At 54.3% G+C, this 19792-nt stretch overlaps 2 protein-coding genes across 11 annotated transcripts in view; one reads left to right on the plus strand and one right to left on the minus strand.

The window, feature by feature from the left end:
- Positions 1–6366: 6366 nt before the first annotated feature.
- Positions 6367–17216, plus strand: IGSF8 (immunoglobulin superfamily member 8). Of its 10 annotated transcripts, XR_008617111.1 has the most exons (10): positions 6433–6654; positions 7305–7364; positions 7809–7959; positions 9779–10156; positions 10856–11317; positions 11657–12064; positions 12285–12698; positions 13068–13198; positions 15308–15447; positions 16142–16266. XR_008617111.1 is itself a non-coding variant. In XM_024116096.1 (7 exons), exons 1-6 carry the CDS (start codon positions 6603–6605, stop codon positions 13181–13183), a joined length of 1830 nt encoding a protein of 609 aa, XP_023971864.1. In that variant the 5' UTR covers positions 6367–6602; the 3' UTR covers positions 13184–13198; positions 13382–13632. The 10 variants fall into 10 exon arrangements, 2 of the variants coding, with proteins under 2 accessions (XP_023971864.1, XP_028344547.1); XR_008617112.1 differs by lacking the exons at positions 6433–6654; positions 7305–7364 and adding an exon at positions 6832–7125; XR_008617110.1 differs by lacking the exons at positions 7305–7364; positions 7809–7959; positions 16142–16266 and adding an exon at positions 17099–17216.
- The window catches only part of KCNJ9 (potassium inwardly rectifying channel subfamily J member 9), a 4054-nt gene continuing 1236 nt past the window's right edge, over positions 16975–19792 (minus strand). The window contains exon 2 of the mRNA XM_007129620.4: positions 16975–17316. Coding sequence (XP_007129682.1) covers positions 16985–17316 — 332 coding nt within the window. The 3' untranslated portion in view covers positions 16975–16984. The remainder of the gene's footprint in view (positions 17317–19792) is intronic.

Here is a 19792-nt window from a genome sequence, read left to right on the forward strand (position 1 = left end):
TTTCTTTTTATGGCTGAGTAATATTCCATTGTATATATGTGCCACATCTTCTTTATCCATTCATCTGTCGATGGACACTTAGGTTGCTTCCATGTCCTGGTTATTGTAAATACTGTTTCATCTCTAAGGGTGACATTTCATGACTACCATTAAGGGATCTGAAGGAGATGAACCCCCTGGAACTGCATGCCCTCCGCTCCTGTGAGATGTCTTCTTCTTAGCGGTTCGCAAGCCTCCTCTCAGATTCGAGCTCCCTCTTTTTGGTTGAGCTCTCTGACTTTATTCAGGATCTGTTTTCCTGAAGGCATTGTCCTTTTGGTGAGTACTTGTTTGTTTTTCTGAACTTCTAAGTTAACATTATCGGATCCCATAAACACTCTCAGGATGGCCCTTCATTTGGGACCCTGGCCCATTCTGTGTTTAAAAACTATGGTCCCTCCTCATTTGCATTTTTAATGAAATGGACTGACCTAACCAAAGATAATTTAGAACTTCAATGGCCATTATGGCGAAGCTTCAATCTCCCTAAATTTGTTTCTCTCAGAACTAAACTTGAGGACCACAACTCTAAAATATAACAAATTGAATGGGATACCTATTTCAGTTGACCTCTTGAGGCTTTACAAAAAAACCTTTCTAAATTGACAGAGGTGAATAAACCATTACAAGAAGATTAAAATGCATTGGAAGACTCTTCATCCTCTTCCCGTACTGCACACACTCCACCTTCTTTGTACCCACCACCTCCTCATTCCAACCCTCCCAGTGAATTTCCCTTTTTCTCCAAACCTCTCCCTACTTTCTCTTCATCCGAACCTCTTAGAACCTGCTCCTTTAAAATCAGTCCCTCTGAGGATCCTATTGCTAAGCCCCTAATTTCCTATGTCCTCCAGACCAAGGCCAAACTAAAAGCCACGGTCAAGGATTTTCCTAGAGCTACCGAAGATCCTTATAGATTTTGCAGAGGCATTTCATACAGTCACCCAGACTTACCAGTCAGGTTCCTCAGATTTATACCAGCTAGTTCACATGCTTGTTGGCAAAGGCCAAGTCCAACATTGAATGAAAACAGCTAACTGGGATAATCCTGAAAAATCTCTAGAACTGCAAATGAGAGACCTACCCCCTGCCTTGTTATAGGATCAGGCTCGGCAGTTGCTAAATGACTTCACCTGGAAATCCCAAAAACCTGTTAACTGGAATAAGATTCAGGCTTACACTCAGAAACCCAGTGAACCTGTGCACAACTGTTACAGTCAACTCCAAATGTTTTTGAGATTTCTGGTCTCCCTCTGGATGTCCAATCCAGTTGGGTAGGCTTCAAATCGGTGTTCATCAATGGGCTAAACCAGGACTTTTCTCTCTTGGTTAAGAGAACCAGAATAGAATGGGAAACCATGTCCATTGCAGACTTAGTTTGGCAAACTAATTAGCCTGCACCCTAGATGATTATACTAAGAAAAAGACCATTAAAATCTTTAATCTCTAGCTTCAGCAGATGGAGGCCTTTAAGCAAAATCTCCCCGGCCTGTTGTTACTGTAAGAAGTCAGGACACTGAAAAAAAGACAGCTATAAACTAAATGGTCCAGGAGACTTCAGTCACCCAGCCAATCTTTCCAATGTCCTTCCACATCCCAATGATGGGACTCCGAGGAATCACAGGGGCTTTCCCCAACCCTTCTCCAGGCTGGGAATGACTTTCCACTGGAGCTACTATTAAACAGCCCCTGCTTCAGAATACTAAAATGATTCATATAGTGGGGATCTCTGATAAACTTCAACAAGTCAAGAGAAAAAAACCATTGCATCAAAAATGCTTAGTGCCCAAACCCTGGCACGGGGACGAGAGGGCGGGGCGGGGCCCACCGCAGCTGGGCCGGCCTGCGTTTTCATTTCAAATGGGATACAGTATTTTTTTAATAAGGAGCCATACTTTTTTTTTTTTAAAGTTTGAGATCTGAATGTGATTTCTAATTGTACCAGACGTTAATGTTTTAAAGCTATAACAAAGTTTAAAATTTCTACTTTTTGTTTCTCATTTATTTTAACTGTTCTTTTATCTATTAAATTGTTGTATGTGGATGGGGAAGTTTTGTTTCTCCTCTTAGCATTTGTTTCTATAACCAGAAATAAAATTATATATTAAAGAAAAAAAATGCTTAGTGCCCTTTGAACAAGAGTGAACAGACTGGTGATGACAAAGTGAGGGAGCAGGTTGACACACTGTTTAAAGTGTTGCATATCGTGAATTTTAACACCAGTGTGCAGACTTTAATGTTGCTTTCCCAAGTAATGAATTCTCAGCAGATGATATCAGACTGATATTATGCAGCATTGCATAGGAAGATGTTGGATCCAGGGATGATGTTTATTCCTAAAATACAATGCAGAAAAATCTGTCCTCACTGCTTCTAGGCACTTTACATTGCCTGATGGACCATTTGAGCCTTGGTAAATGGATTTCATACAGCTTCCCCCACCTGACGGCCGTAAATATGTCTCGGCAATGATTTGCATGATTTCTTTCTGGACTGAAGCTTCTCCATGTAGACAGGCTACTGACTCCTCCTTGGCTAAGAACCTATTGGAAAAGATCATTCCTACCTGAGGGAACCGCCTCCAAACTTCATAGTGATAGGGGAACCCACTTTACTGGTCAAGTGTGACAAGAAGTCTGTGCCATATGGCCAGTTCTACAACATTTTCACTGCAGTTATCATCCCCAGTCTCCAGGACTAGTCGAATGTACCAATGGCATCATCAAAACCCAACAGGAAAAATCTGTAGAGACCCTTCAAATACCCTGGCCAAAAGCATTGCCATTGGTCCTTCTGAACCTTAGGGCCACTCCTTTCGGAACCCACAAACAATGCTTAACCATATATTAGAACAATCTTTCCATGGCATGCTCCCAGGACATGAAGACCTTAAGCACCATACCGTACAACCTGGAGAGTTGTCTATTGGAAAAGACATCTCCAGAAAGACTCTCTTCAACCCCATTGGAAAGGTCACTATCAGGTACTGTTAACCAACCCTTGTGTCACGAAACTCCAAGGAATAGGCTCTTGGATCCATATATCACATCTAAAGAAAGCACCAAACCCTGACTGGACCTACACCCCAACTGGTGACCTAAAAGTAAAGATTTGCAAGAATTGAAGCATGCAGTAGCTTAAGGAAACAGCTTTCCCATGATGACCGGCCTGTATATCTTTTCCCTACTCTTACTTCTTGCCTTATCTTCTCCCTCTCTTTCTTGGAAAGACAATGCTCTTACCCATATTTCCTAATCCATTGCCAAAGGGGGAAACCTTCTGAATGTTGAATATGTTACCAGAAACCTCGATATGTCCATGACAGTGGTGACCCTCTGGTATTAAGTCTGCTTGATGTAACGAAATAACCCCTCTCTTTGCAGCCTTTAGGGACAAAATCCACAGAAAAGAATGGTTTCTTCTTAAATATTCCCCAAATGTCATTGACTCTTGGCTCTAAAGGACCAACTGGTAAATTCCAGTTAGTGGCACTGTTAATAAGTCTTATGTGCATCACCTGGCTTTAGCCTTGTCTGTGGCAAATGAAACTCTCAATGAGCCTATGAATGTTTGGACAGCTGGTAAATGGGAGGCCAGTGTTTACTGGGATATTTGACTATCCCTGTTAATATCTATAATAAATCTGAAGCTTCTCACTGATCTTCCCCATTAAATCTTCGTAAGCATCTTAAGTGGGAACTACCTGGGGCATACGTGACTCCGGGCTTGCCTTCATAGAGAGAGGCTTTCCCCCTTGGGTCAAAGTGCCAGTGAGAATATGAACACAAATCTCTCCCTAACATTAGAAGAGCTAGCTGATTCTGCAGCCTAACAATGATCACTTGATTCCTTGGCTAAAGTAGTTGTAGACAATCAATAGCCTTGATTTTGAACAAGGTGGCATTAGCATATACCACCTGTTGCATATGGGTAATGCCTCTGGAGAAGTAGGAACTCAATTATACAAGATCAGGGAACAAGTGCACTTGCTATTGGTTCAGTTGACTACTTTAGGATCATGATTTAAAGCCATCATACAAACAAAGTCATATTACTTTTAATTTGCTTTGTATAATCTTAAATTTTTGCACCTGTTGCCTGCCCAACCTCTGCAGAAACTATGCACCAAACAGAATGTTGACTCAACACGATGCTTTCAAGGAAAGATTTTGATCAAAAGGGGAAAATGTGAAAATGAACAAAGGAAACCTAAATCAAAATGGAGTCAGGAAGCCATGAAGAGAGGGCTCTCACACACATATCACTCACTGCAGCTTACAGATCACAGCAGGAGGAAGGGTTTCCTTCTGACTCAGCAACAACAAGCTGCTCACCAGTTGCAGCTAACGAAAAAGAAAACTGCCACAGCCCTATCCAGTTTCCTCCTAAAACCTAATGAAAGTTGACCTTCCCTTTGTCTCCTCCGACATGCCTATGGTTCACCATAGTTTGTTTCTCTCAAATTGTAATTCCTCTGCTATTCCTGAATAAACTCATTTTGGCTAGCTTAAGACCTTGTTATTTTTAAGATCAACACGTCCCATAAATTGCATCTATGATGATGATGATGATGATGTTTGGCAACATCTCTCATCTCTCAAGCATCAGGAAGGCATCATGTTCACTCCACTCCCCAATAAAGGGAGAGTGGCTTTCCTCCAAAATCTTCCCTGTACATTTCAGTTTTCACACAGCTCAGTCTGGCCTGTGAATGAATTTAGATGGAATGAATCTGGAGATATCAGGCTGTGGATATGACAAAGTAGGAGGAAAAAGGCACCCTGCTGCCCTGTTCCTGGGCCAGAACTGGAAGTATTGAGAGGGGAGGGTTGGACCTCTGATTCCCTCAACTGTCCCCAGCATTCTGTCTCAGAATTTCTCCAGTCTCTCCAGGGTTCCTGAATGTGGCTTCAACTGAGCACCTCCTCCGATCTAGACACTGTGCCAGGCTCTGGGAAGACAAAGTCAAGGAATGTCTGGTCTGGCCTGTGTCACTTCCCCTCTCTGGACCTCCATTTTCCCCTCTGTAAAAGGGAGTGAGGAGTGAGTGGGAGGGTTGGGGTAATGAGTGGGGACTGATGGAAGTTTGAGGATGAAGGTGCTAGATGAGCTCTGGGGTCACCTCCTACGGATGGCCACTTTGACAGCCTTAGCTTTGCAGACCTGGCTGTCCCTTTTCCTGATTCTGGCTCCACCCTTCCAGCTCCTCTCCACTCCCCACATTCTCCATAGTTGAGAAAGAAACAGAGTGCCGAGGAAAGATGCCTTTTCCTGTCTCCAACCTCCAGGGCACGCCCCACCCCTCCCAGTGCAGAGTGTTGTCCTCTTCTCCTCGCTGGAACTAGAGACTCCTTCACCTAAACCCAGGCTCACCCTTTCCTTAGGTCCGAACTAAATCTCTTAGCAAAGAGTTTAAATAATTTATCCCCCCCGCCTCATCTCCTATTTAGTGTATTCTGTGCCAAACACCTTCTGTACATTATCTCAATTAACGTCACAAAAATCCTTTGGGATGTATGTCATCCACCTCACTTTGCCAACAAGAAAACAGGTTGGAGGAGGTTAAGCAAGTTGACCAGGATCGCCAACCAGGAAGTGACAGCATCCAAACGGCCCAGCCTCCTAACTCACTTCTTCTGGTTCTGCCCCGAGGGGGTGGCAAACAGGTCTCCAGTGACCTTGCAGAGCCCTGAAGCGCCCTTCAGACCAGATCTTCCTCGTTCCTTAACTCCTAGATCCCGCCCTTTCCCACTTCAGCAGGGTTTGCGGCGAGGCCTAGAGGCCCAGAGCAAATGGCTGGATTCAAAGTGAGAAGCCAGTCACCTCGCCGACCCCAGGGCTCCTGCACCCAACTCTCAGGGAAAAGCCGGAAGGTGCAGGGTACCTGTGCGCTCTGCGGAGCTGCCGGGGATTTGGCCAAGACCAGGTGCAGCCCGCCCCCAGACAGGGGTCGGGGCGGAGACAGGGCTGAGGGGGGCGGACCTGGGTGGGGGTCGGGGCGGAGCCGGGTACCGAGGAGGGGGCGGGGCTAGGACTGGTGTCCGGGCGGAGCTTGGAACAGGGGCAGGGGGAGTCGGGACCGAGGCCCAGAACCCCGTTGGGGCACACCCGGGGACCTGAGCGGGGCCAAGGTCTGGAGGGGTCAGGGCGGAGTTGGGGACCGGAGTGGGGAGGGGGGCGGGGGGCGGGGAGCCCAGGGCGGGGCCTCCCTCCCGCGCCTCGCCACCTCCCGCGGCAGAGCGAGAGCTGCGCGGCCCGGGGCGGCGGCGGGGGCGGCGGGGGGGGGGGGGGGGGGGGGGGGGGGGCCCGGGTAAGGCGGGGCGGGAATGGTCTTCCGAGTTGCCAAGGCTGGAGGGAAAGCAGTAGGAGGAGAGGAGGAGGGGAGGAGGGAGGAGGGAGGAGGGCGGTGACTTGGCAGCTCCAGCTTCGCTCAGCTTCGCTCCGCGCACCCCACGCCTCGCTGCTTCGCTTCGTGCCCCCCACCCGGGCATGCGCCCCCCGAACCCTCGGCCACCCAGAGCCCGCGCCGCCCCCCAGAGCCTTCGCAGAGCCGGCTGCGCAGGATGGGCGCCCTCGGTCCCAAACCGCCGCCGCCGCTGCTGCTGTTAATCCTGGGTAAGCCCGGCCCCCGGCTCTGGCTCCCAGCCCCACCCGGCAGGTGCCACCTGGTGACCAGCCCTGCCCGCCTCCCCAGCATTTCGGAGCCCCTCGCACCCCCTTCTCCGTCAGGGGCTCCCCCAGCCTCCCCGGGCCTGGCGCCCAGCTGCTCTGTGTGGCCGCGCTCCAAGCCAGTCTTGGGGCGGGCGGGGAGTGGGGTGGCGGTGAAGGCTCCCCAGTTCTAGGCCCCGGGCTGGGGCGCAGTGAGGACCCACCGAGGTGTCGCCCCCAGGAACCGCCAGGCCCCACTTCTCAGCCGGCACACTCAGGTCCTGAGGTCGCTGCGCACAAATGCTGCGACTCCTCTCTGCCTCACTCAGCTTCAGGCCCAGCCTTGGGTGCTCGCCCTGGTGGGCAGTGCCTGTCCATCTTCATAATTGCCCAAGTTGGCTGGAGGCCCAGGGGCCGGTTCTGCCCACAGCCTTTGAAGTACGTCTCCCCTAATTGCATCACCCCACACACCCCTTCATCATCTGAAGTTGGAGGCAGTTCCATCTCCATCCTGGGCTGGGTCTTTCCCCCACTTTCCCTCTCCCAGATAGCAGCACTTGGCTCTGTAGCCTCCCGCTGGTTGTCACACCCCCTTAGTCCCAGCTTCCCTGCCTCAGGAGAAACCAGGCACCATGGAGACTGATGCTGAGATCTCCAAGCACCCTGTATCTGTTGTGGTGGGTGTTCATGGTGGGATGTTCTGGGCCACCGCTGCATGGATGCATGAGGAGTGACAGTGGAAATGTTTTTGGCATGAATGGGAGGGTTCCCTGTAGGGATGGTCTGGGGAGGAGTATGGTATCGAGGCAGTGAGACTGCCTGTACAGATGTTCAGGAGACTGAAACCCTTGACATAAGAATACAGGGTGGTGAGGGGGTGGCTTTGGTGCCAGGATTTGAAGCTGCCATAGTTAAGGCAGAGGCTGACGTAGCCCCAGCCGCCTGTTTCTAGACCAGAGCTCCATCGCAGTGCCAAGGAGCCTCCCTGTGCTGCATAGGTCCCTGGGCCCTGTGAGACTAAAATGAGTCCTCTCCTTGGGGCCCTGGGTGGGAGGCAGGGGGATATACAGAGGAAGGAGCTGTGAGGCCTGGCTGCCTAGTACTTGGCCCTTTTTTCCCAGTGGGCAGCGTGGAGCAGAGAGGAGCCCAGGGTAAATGTGGTGCAAAGAGAGATAGAAGAGCTTGCCGAGATCTGAGCGCCCTGGGTGTAGGCGCTTACTTTCATTTTGAAGATGAGGAAAATGAAGTCACTTGCCCCAGAGAACATATCTAGTGAGTGCTGGGGCTTGGATTTGAAACCACTCCCATCTGACCCCAAAGCAGGTCTCTTTGCTTTCCTTTCCCTCTCCGCTAACACAGAGGAGGGGACCTGGCTGGGGAGAGAGCTGCCTGGCAGCTGGTTTCCCAAGGCGGTGGGGGTGACTTTTCCATGGGGATTTCCAAGCATCAGCAGCTGTGGAGCCAGGAAGATGGGAGGGGGCCCTCCTGAGCAGAGTCTGCCCGGAGCCCAGGGAAGGTGTCAGCTCGCTTGTCTCTGCCATCACTCTGATTATGAAACATCCTCGGGCAGAGCCCCGCTGAAACACAGGCTCACTCACTGTCAGGGTGGAAGCTCTGAGCTCTCTTCCGGAAACTGAGGCCTGGGAATGGAAGGGGCTGGTCCAATCGGTACAGCTGGGGATGGGGATGGGGATGGGGATGGGGATGGGGATGGGGCTGGAACCCGACCTCCTGATCCCAGCCTGTGCTCTAACCGAGCAACCACAAGTTTTCCCTCTGACTCAGCCGCAGGAAGAAGGGAAAGGTAAGGGTAGTGCTTCTGGAGGAGCTGGAGGACAGTTTGACTACAGATCAGGTGTTTTCCTCCAGCCCCTGAAGAAAGGTGACGGTTATGCCCCTGGGAGTGACATTCTGGTTGGTGAGGTCAGTGCCCTCAGGCCTCTCCTTGGAGTTCCCCATCGCCTCTCTGGCTTTGTCCCTCTGCAGGGGCGTGTGGAAGCTAGCCAAGGATAGTAGGAACTTGGCCAAGACATTATACTTCTTGTACCTTAACTTTCTCATCTGTAAAATGGAGGCAGAGGGCTGACCCAGCCCTTACATTCTGAGGTTCTGTGATCTGGGGCTGTGGAAGGATGGAAGGAGAGAAGGAAGAAGCTGAGCCCTCCAAAGCCACCAGGAGTATCTGCGAGGGCAGGGTAGGGGTGAGGGTGGGGTGAAGAAGAGTTTTGGCCTCTGTGAGGAGAGAAAGATGGGAAGGGGCAGCTGGGGGGTTATTGCCTCCCTACTGAAAGGGAGCGGGGGATGTAAATAAATGCACACCATATGCAAATGAAGGCTTCTGTTAGGGAGTTGGAGGGGGTGGGGTGAGGGTTGTTTGTCAGCTGGGCCTGCCGGGGAAGATTGGCAGGCACTGGTGGGGGAAGGGAGCTTCTGCCCCCAGAGGCCAGGGCAGAGGCTGGTTCTTGCCCCGTGGGCCTCAGCTGCCTCGGCAGCCCTGTGGGGCGGAGAAGCAGTGAGCTCATGGCACAGCTGGAGTGGGGAGGGATTGTGTGGTGAGAACTGACTGGGCCTGTGCCCTGTCCTGCTCGGGCCACTGGCTCCATTGTCTGGAGTCCTCTGGCCCAGGTGACACAGCTGTGCGAACCAGCCCTTCTGATCAAGATTTTGCCAGCTCCCTTCAAACAAAGGAGGGGGACATGTGGTCTCAGGATCCCTTAGCTAGAAGGCTCAACTGGCATATACATGGGGAAACTGGGTGGAGGGGGAATTAAGGCACAACCAGAATCAGGAATGGTTAAATCAGGAAGCAGATACACTCCTTTCTGACCTTAGGTGCTCTGCTTCTGGCCTGACAGTAATGGGGTGTTTCTGGGTTCTGAGGCAAACCTGGCTCTATACCACCACCTCCTTGAGACCCAGGTGTCTTACCTCCCATCATCCTTTGTCTGTTCTCGGAACAGGGCCCAAGTGTATACCAACTTTCCTCAGGTTTCCTTTCCTTTCACAAGCAGAGGTCAAGAGTGATGCGGGGGTGGGGGGGGGATGCAGTAGGGACCCAGGCATCCCTAACTTCTCCTGTCCTTCCCTATAGGAGTCGGGTGCTGTGCCCGGGAGGTGCTAGTCCCTGAGGGGCCCCTGTATCGCGTGGCTGGCACAGCCATCTCCATCTCCTGCAATGTCACTGGCTACGAGGGCCCTGCCCAGCAGGACTTCGAGTGGTTCCTGTACAGGCCTGAGGCCCCAGAGGCTGCCCTGGGCATTGTCAGTACCAGGGATACCCGATTCTCCTATGCTGTCTTTGGGCCCCGAGTGGCAGCTGGTGAGGTACAGGTGCAGCGTCTGCAGGGTGATGCCGTGGTGCTCAAGATTGCCCGCCTGCAGGCCGAGGATGCTGGCATTTACGAGTGCTACACACCCTCCACTGATGCCCACTACCTGGGCAGCTACAGCGGCAAAGTGGAACTGAGAGGTACTGGGCCCTGGGATGGGGTCAGGGCCGTGCCCTCCCAAACGGAAGAAAGTCAGGGCCAGCAGGGACCTAAGAGGAACCTGAGGCCCAACCAGGTTAAGTGACTTGCATGAAGTCCCCCAACAAGTTAGTGGCTGGCCTGAGACTCTAACCCAGAACTCTTCATTCCAGTCCACTGCTCTTATTCTGTCAAGCTACTTCCTGGGAGAGGAGAAGTGTCCTTAAGCTGTCCAGCCCCTTTCCATTCCCTGATAGGATAGGCGAGCCTGATAGGGTGAACAGACTCCATTCCTGGAGATTCCAGGACCCAGATCTGGGGGAGTGGGGGTGGTGGGGGAAATAGAGGCAGGGTAGGAGGAGTGAGACCACATGTCATTCTTGCTCTCTTAAGTTTCTTTGTCTTCTGAGAAGGAAGACAGAGCCACTCTTCTGAGTATTTCAAACAGGGGTCAGTCTCAAACATAAGGGTCAGTAGGCGATGGGCTGGTTCTATGAAATTCAACAAGTATTGAGTGCCTGTTGGGTGCCCAGCACCGTGCTTGGCACCATTGGGTTACAGAAGAAATAATACAGCATGAAGTCTCTACCTTCTAGGAGCTCACAGTCTATTTAGGGAAATAGGTTGTAGGTAGGAAACAGTACCAAGGGTTAGTTACTCTACAGCTCCCAGCCCTCCCTCACTCCAGCTGTTCTCTCCAGTTCTTCCAGATATGCTGCAGGTATCTGCTGCCCTGCCAGGGCCCCGGGGCCGTCAGGCCCCGACTTCACCCCCTCGCCTGATGGTGCACGAGGGACAGGAGCTGGCACTGGGCTGCCTGGCACGGACGAGCACGCAGAAGCACACACACCTGGCCGTGTCCTTTGGGCGAGCTGTGCCCGAGGCGCCAGTGGGGCGAGCAACTCTGCAGGAAGTGGTGGGACTCCGGCCCGACCTGGCTGTGGAGGCCGGAGCTCCCTATGCTGAGCGGCTGGCGGCAGGGGAGCTGCGGCTGGGCAAGGAGGGGACTGAGCGCTACCGCATGGTGGTGGGGGGCGCCCAGGCGGACGACGCGGGCACCTACCACTGTACTGCTGCTGAGTGGATTCAGGATCCCGATGGCAGCTGGGCCCAGATCGCGGAGAAGAGGGCTGTCCTGGCCCACGTGGACGTGCAGACGCTGTGTGAGTGCCACGCGCCCCACGGCGCCAGCTGGGAGCCCTGGTATCTCAGTAGGCACCATGGCCACCATGGGCACTAGATGGCCATAGTCTGACTCTAGGGAGCCCGCCTTCCCTAGAGTGAAGTCCCATTAGTTTCACTTCCTGTTAGCATCTGTACCCATGACGGGCTTTCTCTGCTCAGAAATTGGGTGTGGGGATGGGAGGGCCATGGCTGAGGGGAGAGAGCCAGGCCCCTGGGTGGTGAAGCCGGGTGGCCTCGAAGTTGCTGCTATCAAGGAAGGACAGGTGCTCTGTGTCCTCTCCTGCCTCCCTGACACCCCCTACCCTCCTGTGTTTCAGCCAGCCAGCTGGCAGTGACAGTGGGGCCTGGTGAACGTCGGATCGGCCCAGGGGAGCCCTTGGAACTGCTGTGCAATGTGTCAGGGGCCCTGCCCCCACCAGGCCGTCATGCCGCGTACTCCGTGGGCTGGGAGATGGCACCTGCAGGGGCACCTGGGCCCGGCCGCCTGGTTGCCCAGCTGGACACGGAGGGTGTGGGCAGCCTGGGCCCTGGCTACGAGGGCCGGCATATTGCCATGGAGAAGGTGGCTTCCAGAACCTACCGGCTACGGCTGGAGGCTGCCCGGCCTGGGGATGCGGGCACCTACCGCTGCCTCGCCAAGGCCTATGTCCGAGGGTCTGGGGCCCGGCTTCGGGAAGCCGCCAGTGCCCGCTCCCGGCCCCTCCCCGTGCATGTGCGTGAGGAAGGTGAGAGGGGGCGGGTTGGCCCTGGACAGGATACGGGGTCTGCAGAAGCTTTCCCTTCTGTTTCTGTGCCTCTCTCCCTCTCCATCGGCTGCCTCCGTGTCTCAGTCTCACACTCCTCTTCTAAGATTGTGGGAACACCCGGAGTTTCTGGGGTGTTGCTTGGACAGCAGTCCTAACCCCATGCCCCCTGACCTTTCACCTTCTGACCTTTGTTCTGCAGGTGTGGTGCTGGAGGCTGTGGCCTGGCTAGTGGGAGGCACAGTGTACCGCGGGGAGACGGCCTCCCTGCTCTGCAACATCTCTGTGCGGGGCGGCCCCCCCGGGCTGCGGCTGGCTGCCAGCTGGTGGGTGGAGCGGCTGGAGGAGGGGGAGCTGAGCTCTGCCCCTGCCCAGCTGGTGGGTGGCGTGGGCCAGGACGGTGTGGCAGAGCTGGGGGTCCGGCCCGGAGGAGGCCCTATCAGCGTGGAGCTGGTGGGGCCCCGAAGCCATCGGCTGAGACTCCACGACTTGGGGCCCGAGGACGAAGGCGTGTACCACTGTGCCCCCAGCGCCTGGGTGCAGCACGCTGACTACAGCTGGTACCAGGCGGGCAGTGCCCGCTCGGGGCCTGTCACGGTCTACCCGTACACACATGGTGAGTGGTGCCCCCCCCTCCTTGCTCATGCCTCCCCCCAGCCCCCCTCACCCCCACGCTCTTGTTCTCCCTTTTGCATCTGATCCTCCTGCTCGTGGTCCCTCTGGTTCCTCTTTCTCTTCCTCTTCGCTTCACACGGAAAGTCTGAAAGTCCAGCTTTCAGCCCTTCAGTGCCCGGCTGCCCCGGTGTCCTGGTGGTAGGGGCTGGCTTGAGCGCAGAGAGGGCAGGGAGCAGGAGGGGGAAAGCTGTGTGTGAACGGGAGGAGGTGGTGTGGACAGCCTGACCGAGAAGGTACTGGCACACGGGTGGGAACGTGGGTGGAGGGCAGTGACACCCCAGGCTGAACACAGCCATCCTCTCTCGCCCAGCCCTGGACACCCTGTTTGTGCCCCTGCTGGTGGGTGCAGGGGTTGCCCTAGCCATCGGAGCCACCATCCTGGGCTCCATCACCTGCTGCTTCATGAAGAGGCTGCGGAAGCGGTGATCCCTCACACCCCAGGTGAGGGGCAAGGACCCCCATCCCCAGCCCTGTCTTCCCTAGTCCTGAGATGAGCAGCTCCCTCCCTGGTCCCAGCTGGAGAAGGAGAAGCCCCTCTCAGCCCCTCTCAGCTCTGCGGGCCAGGGCCAGGAGGAAGTCACACTCTCCTTAGGCCCCTTCACGCGCGTTCTCCCGTTCCTGCAGGTGTGACTATCTTCCAACCCAGCCGCAAGCCCGCCTCTGGTGTCTGAATACCCTCTTCCTCTGCCTGCCCTTCCTTTAATTTATTTGACCTACTCCCACCCAGAGTGGGGGACACACCCATGCCCCACTCCTTCCTTCCCAAGCTCCTCTCTCTGGCCTTCTGTTCATGATCTCATACGTAGCCCAAAGGGAGGCCGTTCCCTGTCCTAGAATTAGTTTTTCTAAAATGTGAATAAACTTGTTTTATAAAATCCAGGGCTGGCTGTGTCTTCCCCGCTATGAGGCTCTAAGAGGCAGGGGCGCGTGGCAGGTGGGCTACTGGGGGCTGACAGCCTCTTCTGGACGACCCGTGCCTCTCTTCCCCCCCAGAAACACCATCTGGCCTCCGTGGGCCGTGCCACCGACCCCAGGAGGGGAAACCTGGGTCCCATCTGCTGTCTGAGCTGTCAGGGCAGAGCCAGTTCCTGTTGGGATTCCTCCTTGGGGTGGGGAGAGAGAAAGGGGGATGAGTTCCAGTTGAGCACAGCCTCTGCCCCTAGACTTCTCCTAAGTTGCAGGGAAGGGGCTTCCAGGGCCCGGTGCCCTTTTCTGAGTCCCCACGCTATTCGCTATTCCGCAGTCTCATTCTCTTGGTCAGGCTAATCTTGGACCTGACTCCTCCCCCCAGGCCCTGGGGCCTCAGCCTTTCTCCTTCTGATCTTCATTATTCTGCCTGACAGGAGCAGAATGGAAGGCCCAGAACACAGCCACCTGGGCGACGGGGACGCCAGCAGTCAGAGGGGCCCCTGCATACACCCGCCGCATGCCCCCTTGCTTCACCCGTCCTCCCGTGCCCCCGGGGCTCCCTGCATTTGTCTCTGCCTAAGGATTCTCGGATCCTAGAATTCTTAGCTGCACTGCACCTCGAGAGGCACGCAGTCTACCTCTTTCAACTCAGTTATTTAAACATTTATTGAGCATTACCAGTTTACCAAGTGTTGTTTTTACAGATAGGGAAACTGAGGTCCAGAGAAGTGATGCGACTTGCCCAGAGTCATAGAACTAATTCGTGACAGTGTTAGGACTAGAACCCAGGTCCCCAGACTCCTTGCACTGCACACATTGGGGCCCTGAGTGGTCGCTGAGTGGCAAGGAGAGGGGTGGTGGGGTCTCAGTGCCTTCCATCCAGCCTCAGTTCCTCTACGGTGGGTTCACTTGCAATGGGTGAACTACCGCGTGAGTGAGTGTGGACACCCAGAGCCCGCTCCCTCCTGTCCAGACTCCAGATGTTTCAGCAAATGAAGCCAGAACTGCTCCTCATCCCATGCCCCAACATTTGTTCTTTGGGAACAGCCAGCACCAGGGTTCAGGGACCTCATCTTTGGGTGATGGTGACCCAAGTCACCCTGTGACCTGAGGCAAAGACGTTCTCTCCGAGCGGACCCAAGCTGTCATGGGCTCCCTCCGCAGCCCCCTTTCCTGCTTCCAGGAGGCACAGCATCCCCCAGGACCCCAGCTTCCCAGCCTGGAACGCAGCACACTGGGGTGCTTCCCCGCAAGGGGCTCAGACTTTTGTTAAAGAACAGGAATGGGGTGTAGCCAGGGCCAAGGGCTGGAGGTCACTGCTGGGCCCGTGTGGTGGGAGGGTGTGCCTGCCTGTGTGTACACCTCTCTCCCAGAGGCAGGTCCCCCTACCTCTGTCCCTTCTCGACTCGCCATTGCTCTCCCTTCACAATCCTGGGGTGGGGGGTGTCCCTGGTGACCAGGATGACACCAGGAAGGGGGTGCACGTGGCATGGGAACACCTCTCCAGGGGCTCCTGCCCCAGCTGGGCAGACAGCAGGTCACTGTCACATCCAGATATTTGGACTTGCTTCTCTCTCACATCTTCTCCCACATTTAATCCTGCCTCTTAAGTCCTACGTGGGATTCCATCCTTTGCCACAGATGCCCTTCCTGCTCCAGCTCACCACCGCCTTGCCAGCATTCCCCCGAAGCCCTCCCGACTGCTTTGTCCTGTCTATCTTGCCTACTCATCTTGCCCGAACACCATCTCTAGCTTGTCACAGCCCCATTTCCACTGACAGGTGAGTCCCGAGGCCCAGAGTCAGACTCTTCAGCCTTGGTTTCATGGTCTCCTTTCCCCCCCACCACAGTTCTCCATACCCATTATATTTCAGTCTCCTCCCCAGGGACCCTCAGCTACTCCTCAGCTTGATGCCCACCTCCTGACGGGACCCCCAAGTCTGCTTAGGGAAGAGCGTGGTCCCTGTTCCAGCAGCGTCAGCAGGACATGGGACTTGTTAGAAATGCAAAGTTTTGGTCTCTACCCCAGACCCATTAAGTCAGAAACTCTGGGAGTGGGGCTCAGCCATATGTGTTCCCAAGCCCTCCAGGGGACCCTGATGCCCACCCAAGTTCATGACTGCTGGCTCAGGTCACTCTCCAGGCCTGACTCAATCCCTAGCTTTCTGATTACCAAGCCCTTCCACCCCCTGCTCGGAGAGATCGTCCAGGTTCTCAGTTTGAAACAGTTGCCACAGGCATATTTCTCTGTTTTTCCCACGTGTACTGTATTCCCAGAATAGGAATCGGGTCTCTGACTGTTCTCCCCACACATGCCCGGGTCAGTGCTCTGGACCCAACGGGCACCCAGTGAACCACGTGAATGACTCCCTCTCACTGTGCCCTAAGACTGATTCTGCTTTCCTGAGGGCCCCATGTCCCAGCTCTAGTGAACTCATGTTTCTCCATCTCTCCCCGGCCCTTCTTCCTCCTCAGAACCTCTCTATCCCCTCCCGCCCCTGCAGTGATACTTACAAGACCTCCCTTCGCTGTCAGAAAATAGCCATCCCTCGTTCGCCTTTCCTAGGCCCTGCCCCAGGGCCCCAGCTCTGGCATCTCCCCCATCGCCGGTTTCCCTGCACACATGGACATTCACACCCTGCTGAGCCGCCCTGCAGCCTTTCACCCTCCCTCTCAGCCTGTCACAATGGCAGGGGTGGAGCTGGGAGGGCACCCTCCTCATCTCTGCCCGCCTCCGTCCAGCTTTCTCACCTCTGGGTCAGCTTGGGCTACTGTGTCCAGTGAGACAGGTGCGCCAGACTCAGGAAAGCTGGCTGAGGAGGTGAGTGGGGACTAAACTCCAGCCCACACTCTGCTCCCCAAGCCATGCACCCTAGTTTGGGGTAGTGTCACTCTGGAGGAAAAGGGTGCCTTTTTAGAATTTGCACCAAGATGCTCTATGAGTTAGCGGCAGCCCTGAGCACACCACCTGTCTGTTGGTCTGTTGGCCCATTCACCTATCCACTGGCTGGCTGTCTCTCTCTGCTTCCACCTTCTCATCCAACCCGCTTAGGTCCATCCTTCGGTCCATCCATCCACGCGTGAACAGAAGTGAAGGTCAAACACAGACAGGCTGGCAAGTTTACCCATTCCCCACCCTCTATTCTCCTGAAATCAGGATCTCTCCCATCCATGTTGGATCCCAGACCTGAGATTCTGAGGAGGCTCCCCAGCTTTACTGCATTCCCAGGGACCTTGCCTGCGCCCTCCTCCACCTTCCATAACCAGCTCCCCAGGTACCTGTGTCTGGCCCTGCCACAGGGGTCTGGAGGAAACTGGTCACACCTTGGACTCACTCTCCAGGGGTGGCAGGCAGCCATTCTGCTCTTTGTCAGCCCCAGCCTCTTCGCCCGCCCCCTCCCCCAGCCCCTCCTCCTCCACCTTCTCGTCCAGCCGGCTGGGGATGGACCAGTAGAGATGGGCGTCAAGGCGGGTTGCGGCCTCGGCCAGCTCCCGGGCGCTGCATGAGGGTGTGGGCACCTCAAAGGTCTCGTGGAAGCTGGCATAGTCCACCTCGTAGAAGCCATCCTCCAGGGTCAGCACTGACGTGAAGCGGTGACCCCACAGCACCTCATCCACGAGGTAGGAGCTCCGAGCTTGGCATGTCATTCCTGGGGGTAAGGGCATGGGTCAAGGGGGATCCCAGCCCCAGCCTTCCCTCCCCTGCCTCATTCCACAACCCTATTCCTAGAACCCTTCCCTGGAGCCCTCCACAAGGACCCCCACCCACCCCCTTTGGTCCAGCCCACTTTCTCTTCCTTCCCAACTCTTGTACTTGTCCAGCTCCCCCTCCTCCTCTCCATTTGCCCCAACTCCTCTTAACCTCCAACCCACCTTCTCCCCTCCTCTCCATTGGAGATGCCAATCAGAGAAGCTTAACCTTGAAACTGACCTTGGGGATCATCTAGCCCAATTTTCCTCTCCATACAGGGCTTCCCACTGGAGCATTCCCAGTAATGGGCAACTAGCTTGCACTTGATTACCTCCCAGGATTGAGAGCTCACCACCTCACAAGGAGCCCACTCCTTTGTGTGACAGCTCTAATATTTGGGTTGTTCTTTATACAGAGCTAAAATCTGCCACCCTTATTTTCATTCTCCTGCTGTATGACACCCCTTCAAGTATCTGAAAGCAGGAGTCTCAGTTTTCATCATGTCTTCTCTCCTTCAGGCTGAACATCCCTGTCTCCCTCCACCATTCCTGATGCGACCTGGCTTCCAAAAATTTTACTTTCTTGACTGCAAACCAGAATGGCCAAGGAGGATTCTTTAAGCACTCTGAGGGTGATAAACACTCCAACTGTGGCCTGATCCATGCATAAGAGAGGGCTCGCCACCTCTCTCTTCTGGCCTTGATGCTTTAGCTAATAGGGCCCAAGATTACATTACATAAACATTTTTGGAAGCTGTATCACATTGCCTGTGGCCAACTAAAACCCCCAGTTCTTTTTTCACCAGAGCTCTTCCATGCTGTGCTTACATAAGTGATTTTTTAAAGCCTAAATGTAGAACTTTATATTTATTCGTTTTAAATGTCATCTTGTTGGATTTTGGCTCATTATACTTGCTTTTCAGAAGCATTTTGGATACTGACTCTCTCACCCAAAATATTACCATCCTTTCCAGCTCTGTCTCTCTAGAAAAATCCAACAAGCTCCCCTCCCTATCTCCTCCACCCCACTCTCCCCTGTCCTCCTTGCTGTGGGCCTGTGTCCTGTTTTCCCTGTGGGGTGGGCACACCCACCAGGGCAAGTGATTTTCCTTCTACCCTGAGCTCTCTCATATTCCCCTCAGCTCATATCCACCTCCCAACAAGGGGGAACGGAAGAGTGAACATTAGCTAACCAGAGACTGGCTCTCAACATTGAAAGCCCTGCCCTGAGCAAACTTGGGGACATTGGTATTCTTGGTTCCTTTGGTGAAGACTGGCATAGGAAATGTCCGGTAGAGGAGGGGAAGAAGAGGCAAAAGGGACACTGGGGAGAGGGGCTGCGAGGAAGAAAGGGAAGGGCTGGAGGAACAAAGGGAGAAGAGGGTTGGGCAGGGACTTCTCAGGTACCAGCAAAAATGTGCCAGCCGGTGAGATGAGAGGAAAGGAAGCAGGGTGAGTGGGGGAAGGGGAAGGAGTTAGGGGAGTATGGGGGTGGGGAGAAGGAGTGGGGAACACTGAGGCAGAGAGCGGTGAAGTAGAGGCTCAGCATGAAGGGCCAGGAAAAGGGTTTGATGGCACCAGTCTGGGAGAAGCCAGCAGAGGGCGATACTAGCAACAGTGGCAGGAACTGCAGGGCCCCCTGGTGGGCCTTTGGTTTCCCCACTTGCAGTTTTCTTCTCCCACTTCTGGATCTCAAGTCCCAAAGGACTCATTTGCTGCCCCTGCACTGGTCTTATCCTACCTGCTCCCAAACCTTTCACTGTATAAGCCTGAGTTGGAGGTTCTGACATCACAGGTACATTGCTAGTTCCTTCTGGAAAGGGGTTTGAAATATGCAGATCATCTATCCTTTGTCAGTGGAAACTGAATCTTCTGATGGATGGGGAAACTGAGGCAGAAGTTGAGCCCAGCTATCAACCTCTCCCTAAGGTCCAGCCTAGGAATAACTCAGGCCATGGAAAACCTGCACCATCACATTCCAGGGGCCTGGACCTCTCAGTATTGAGAAAAACCGGGAACCTAACCCCTCTTTCCTACTCTGCACCCTAAATGCTGAAGCCAGACTGCCTGGGTCCAATCCAGACGTGGCCGCTTATTTAGCCTATGACTGTGGACACCTTAACCTTTCACTGGGGCAATTTCCTCCCTGAAAAATGAGCACAGTAACAAGAAATTACCTTCATGGGGCTCCGATTAAATAAACCAGGAGGTGTAAAGTGCTTTGGAACCATGCAGGGCACAGAGTAAGCACTGGGTGTTGTCTATTATCATTACTCTCTCCTATTCCCAGTGACACAGACCTCTCAGCCCAGGGCCCCAGGCCAGGGCCACTTCGGAGGATTCCTCCCAGCTTTCTCTCGGCTCTCTGGGGGGGGGGGGGGTGTCACCCTTTTCATACATCCCCCCCCGCCCCTCTCCGCTCAATCTCTCATCCCT

Source organism: Physeter macrocephalus, chromosome 4 (assembly GCF_002837175.3).
Source record: "Physeter macrocephalus isolate SW-GA chromosome 4, ASM283717v5, whole genome shotgun sequence".
In the NCBI taxonomy this organism is placed as follows: Eukaryota; Metazoa; Chordata; class Mammalia; order Artiodactyla; family Physeteridae; genus Physeter; species Physeter macrocephalus.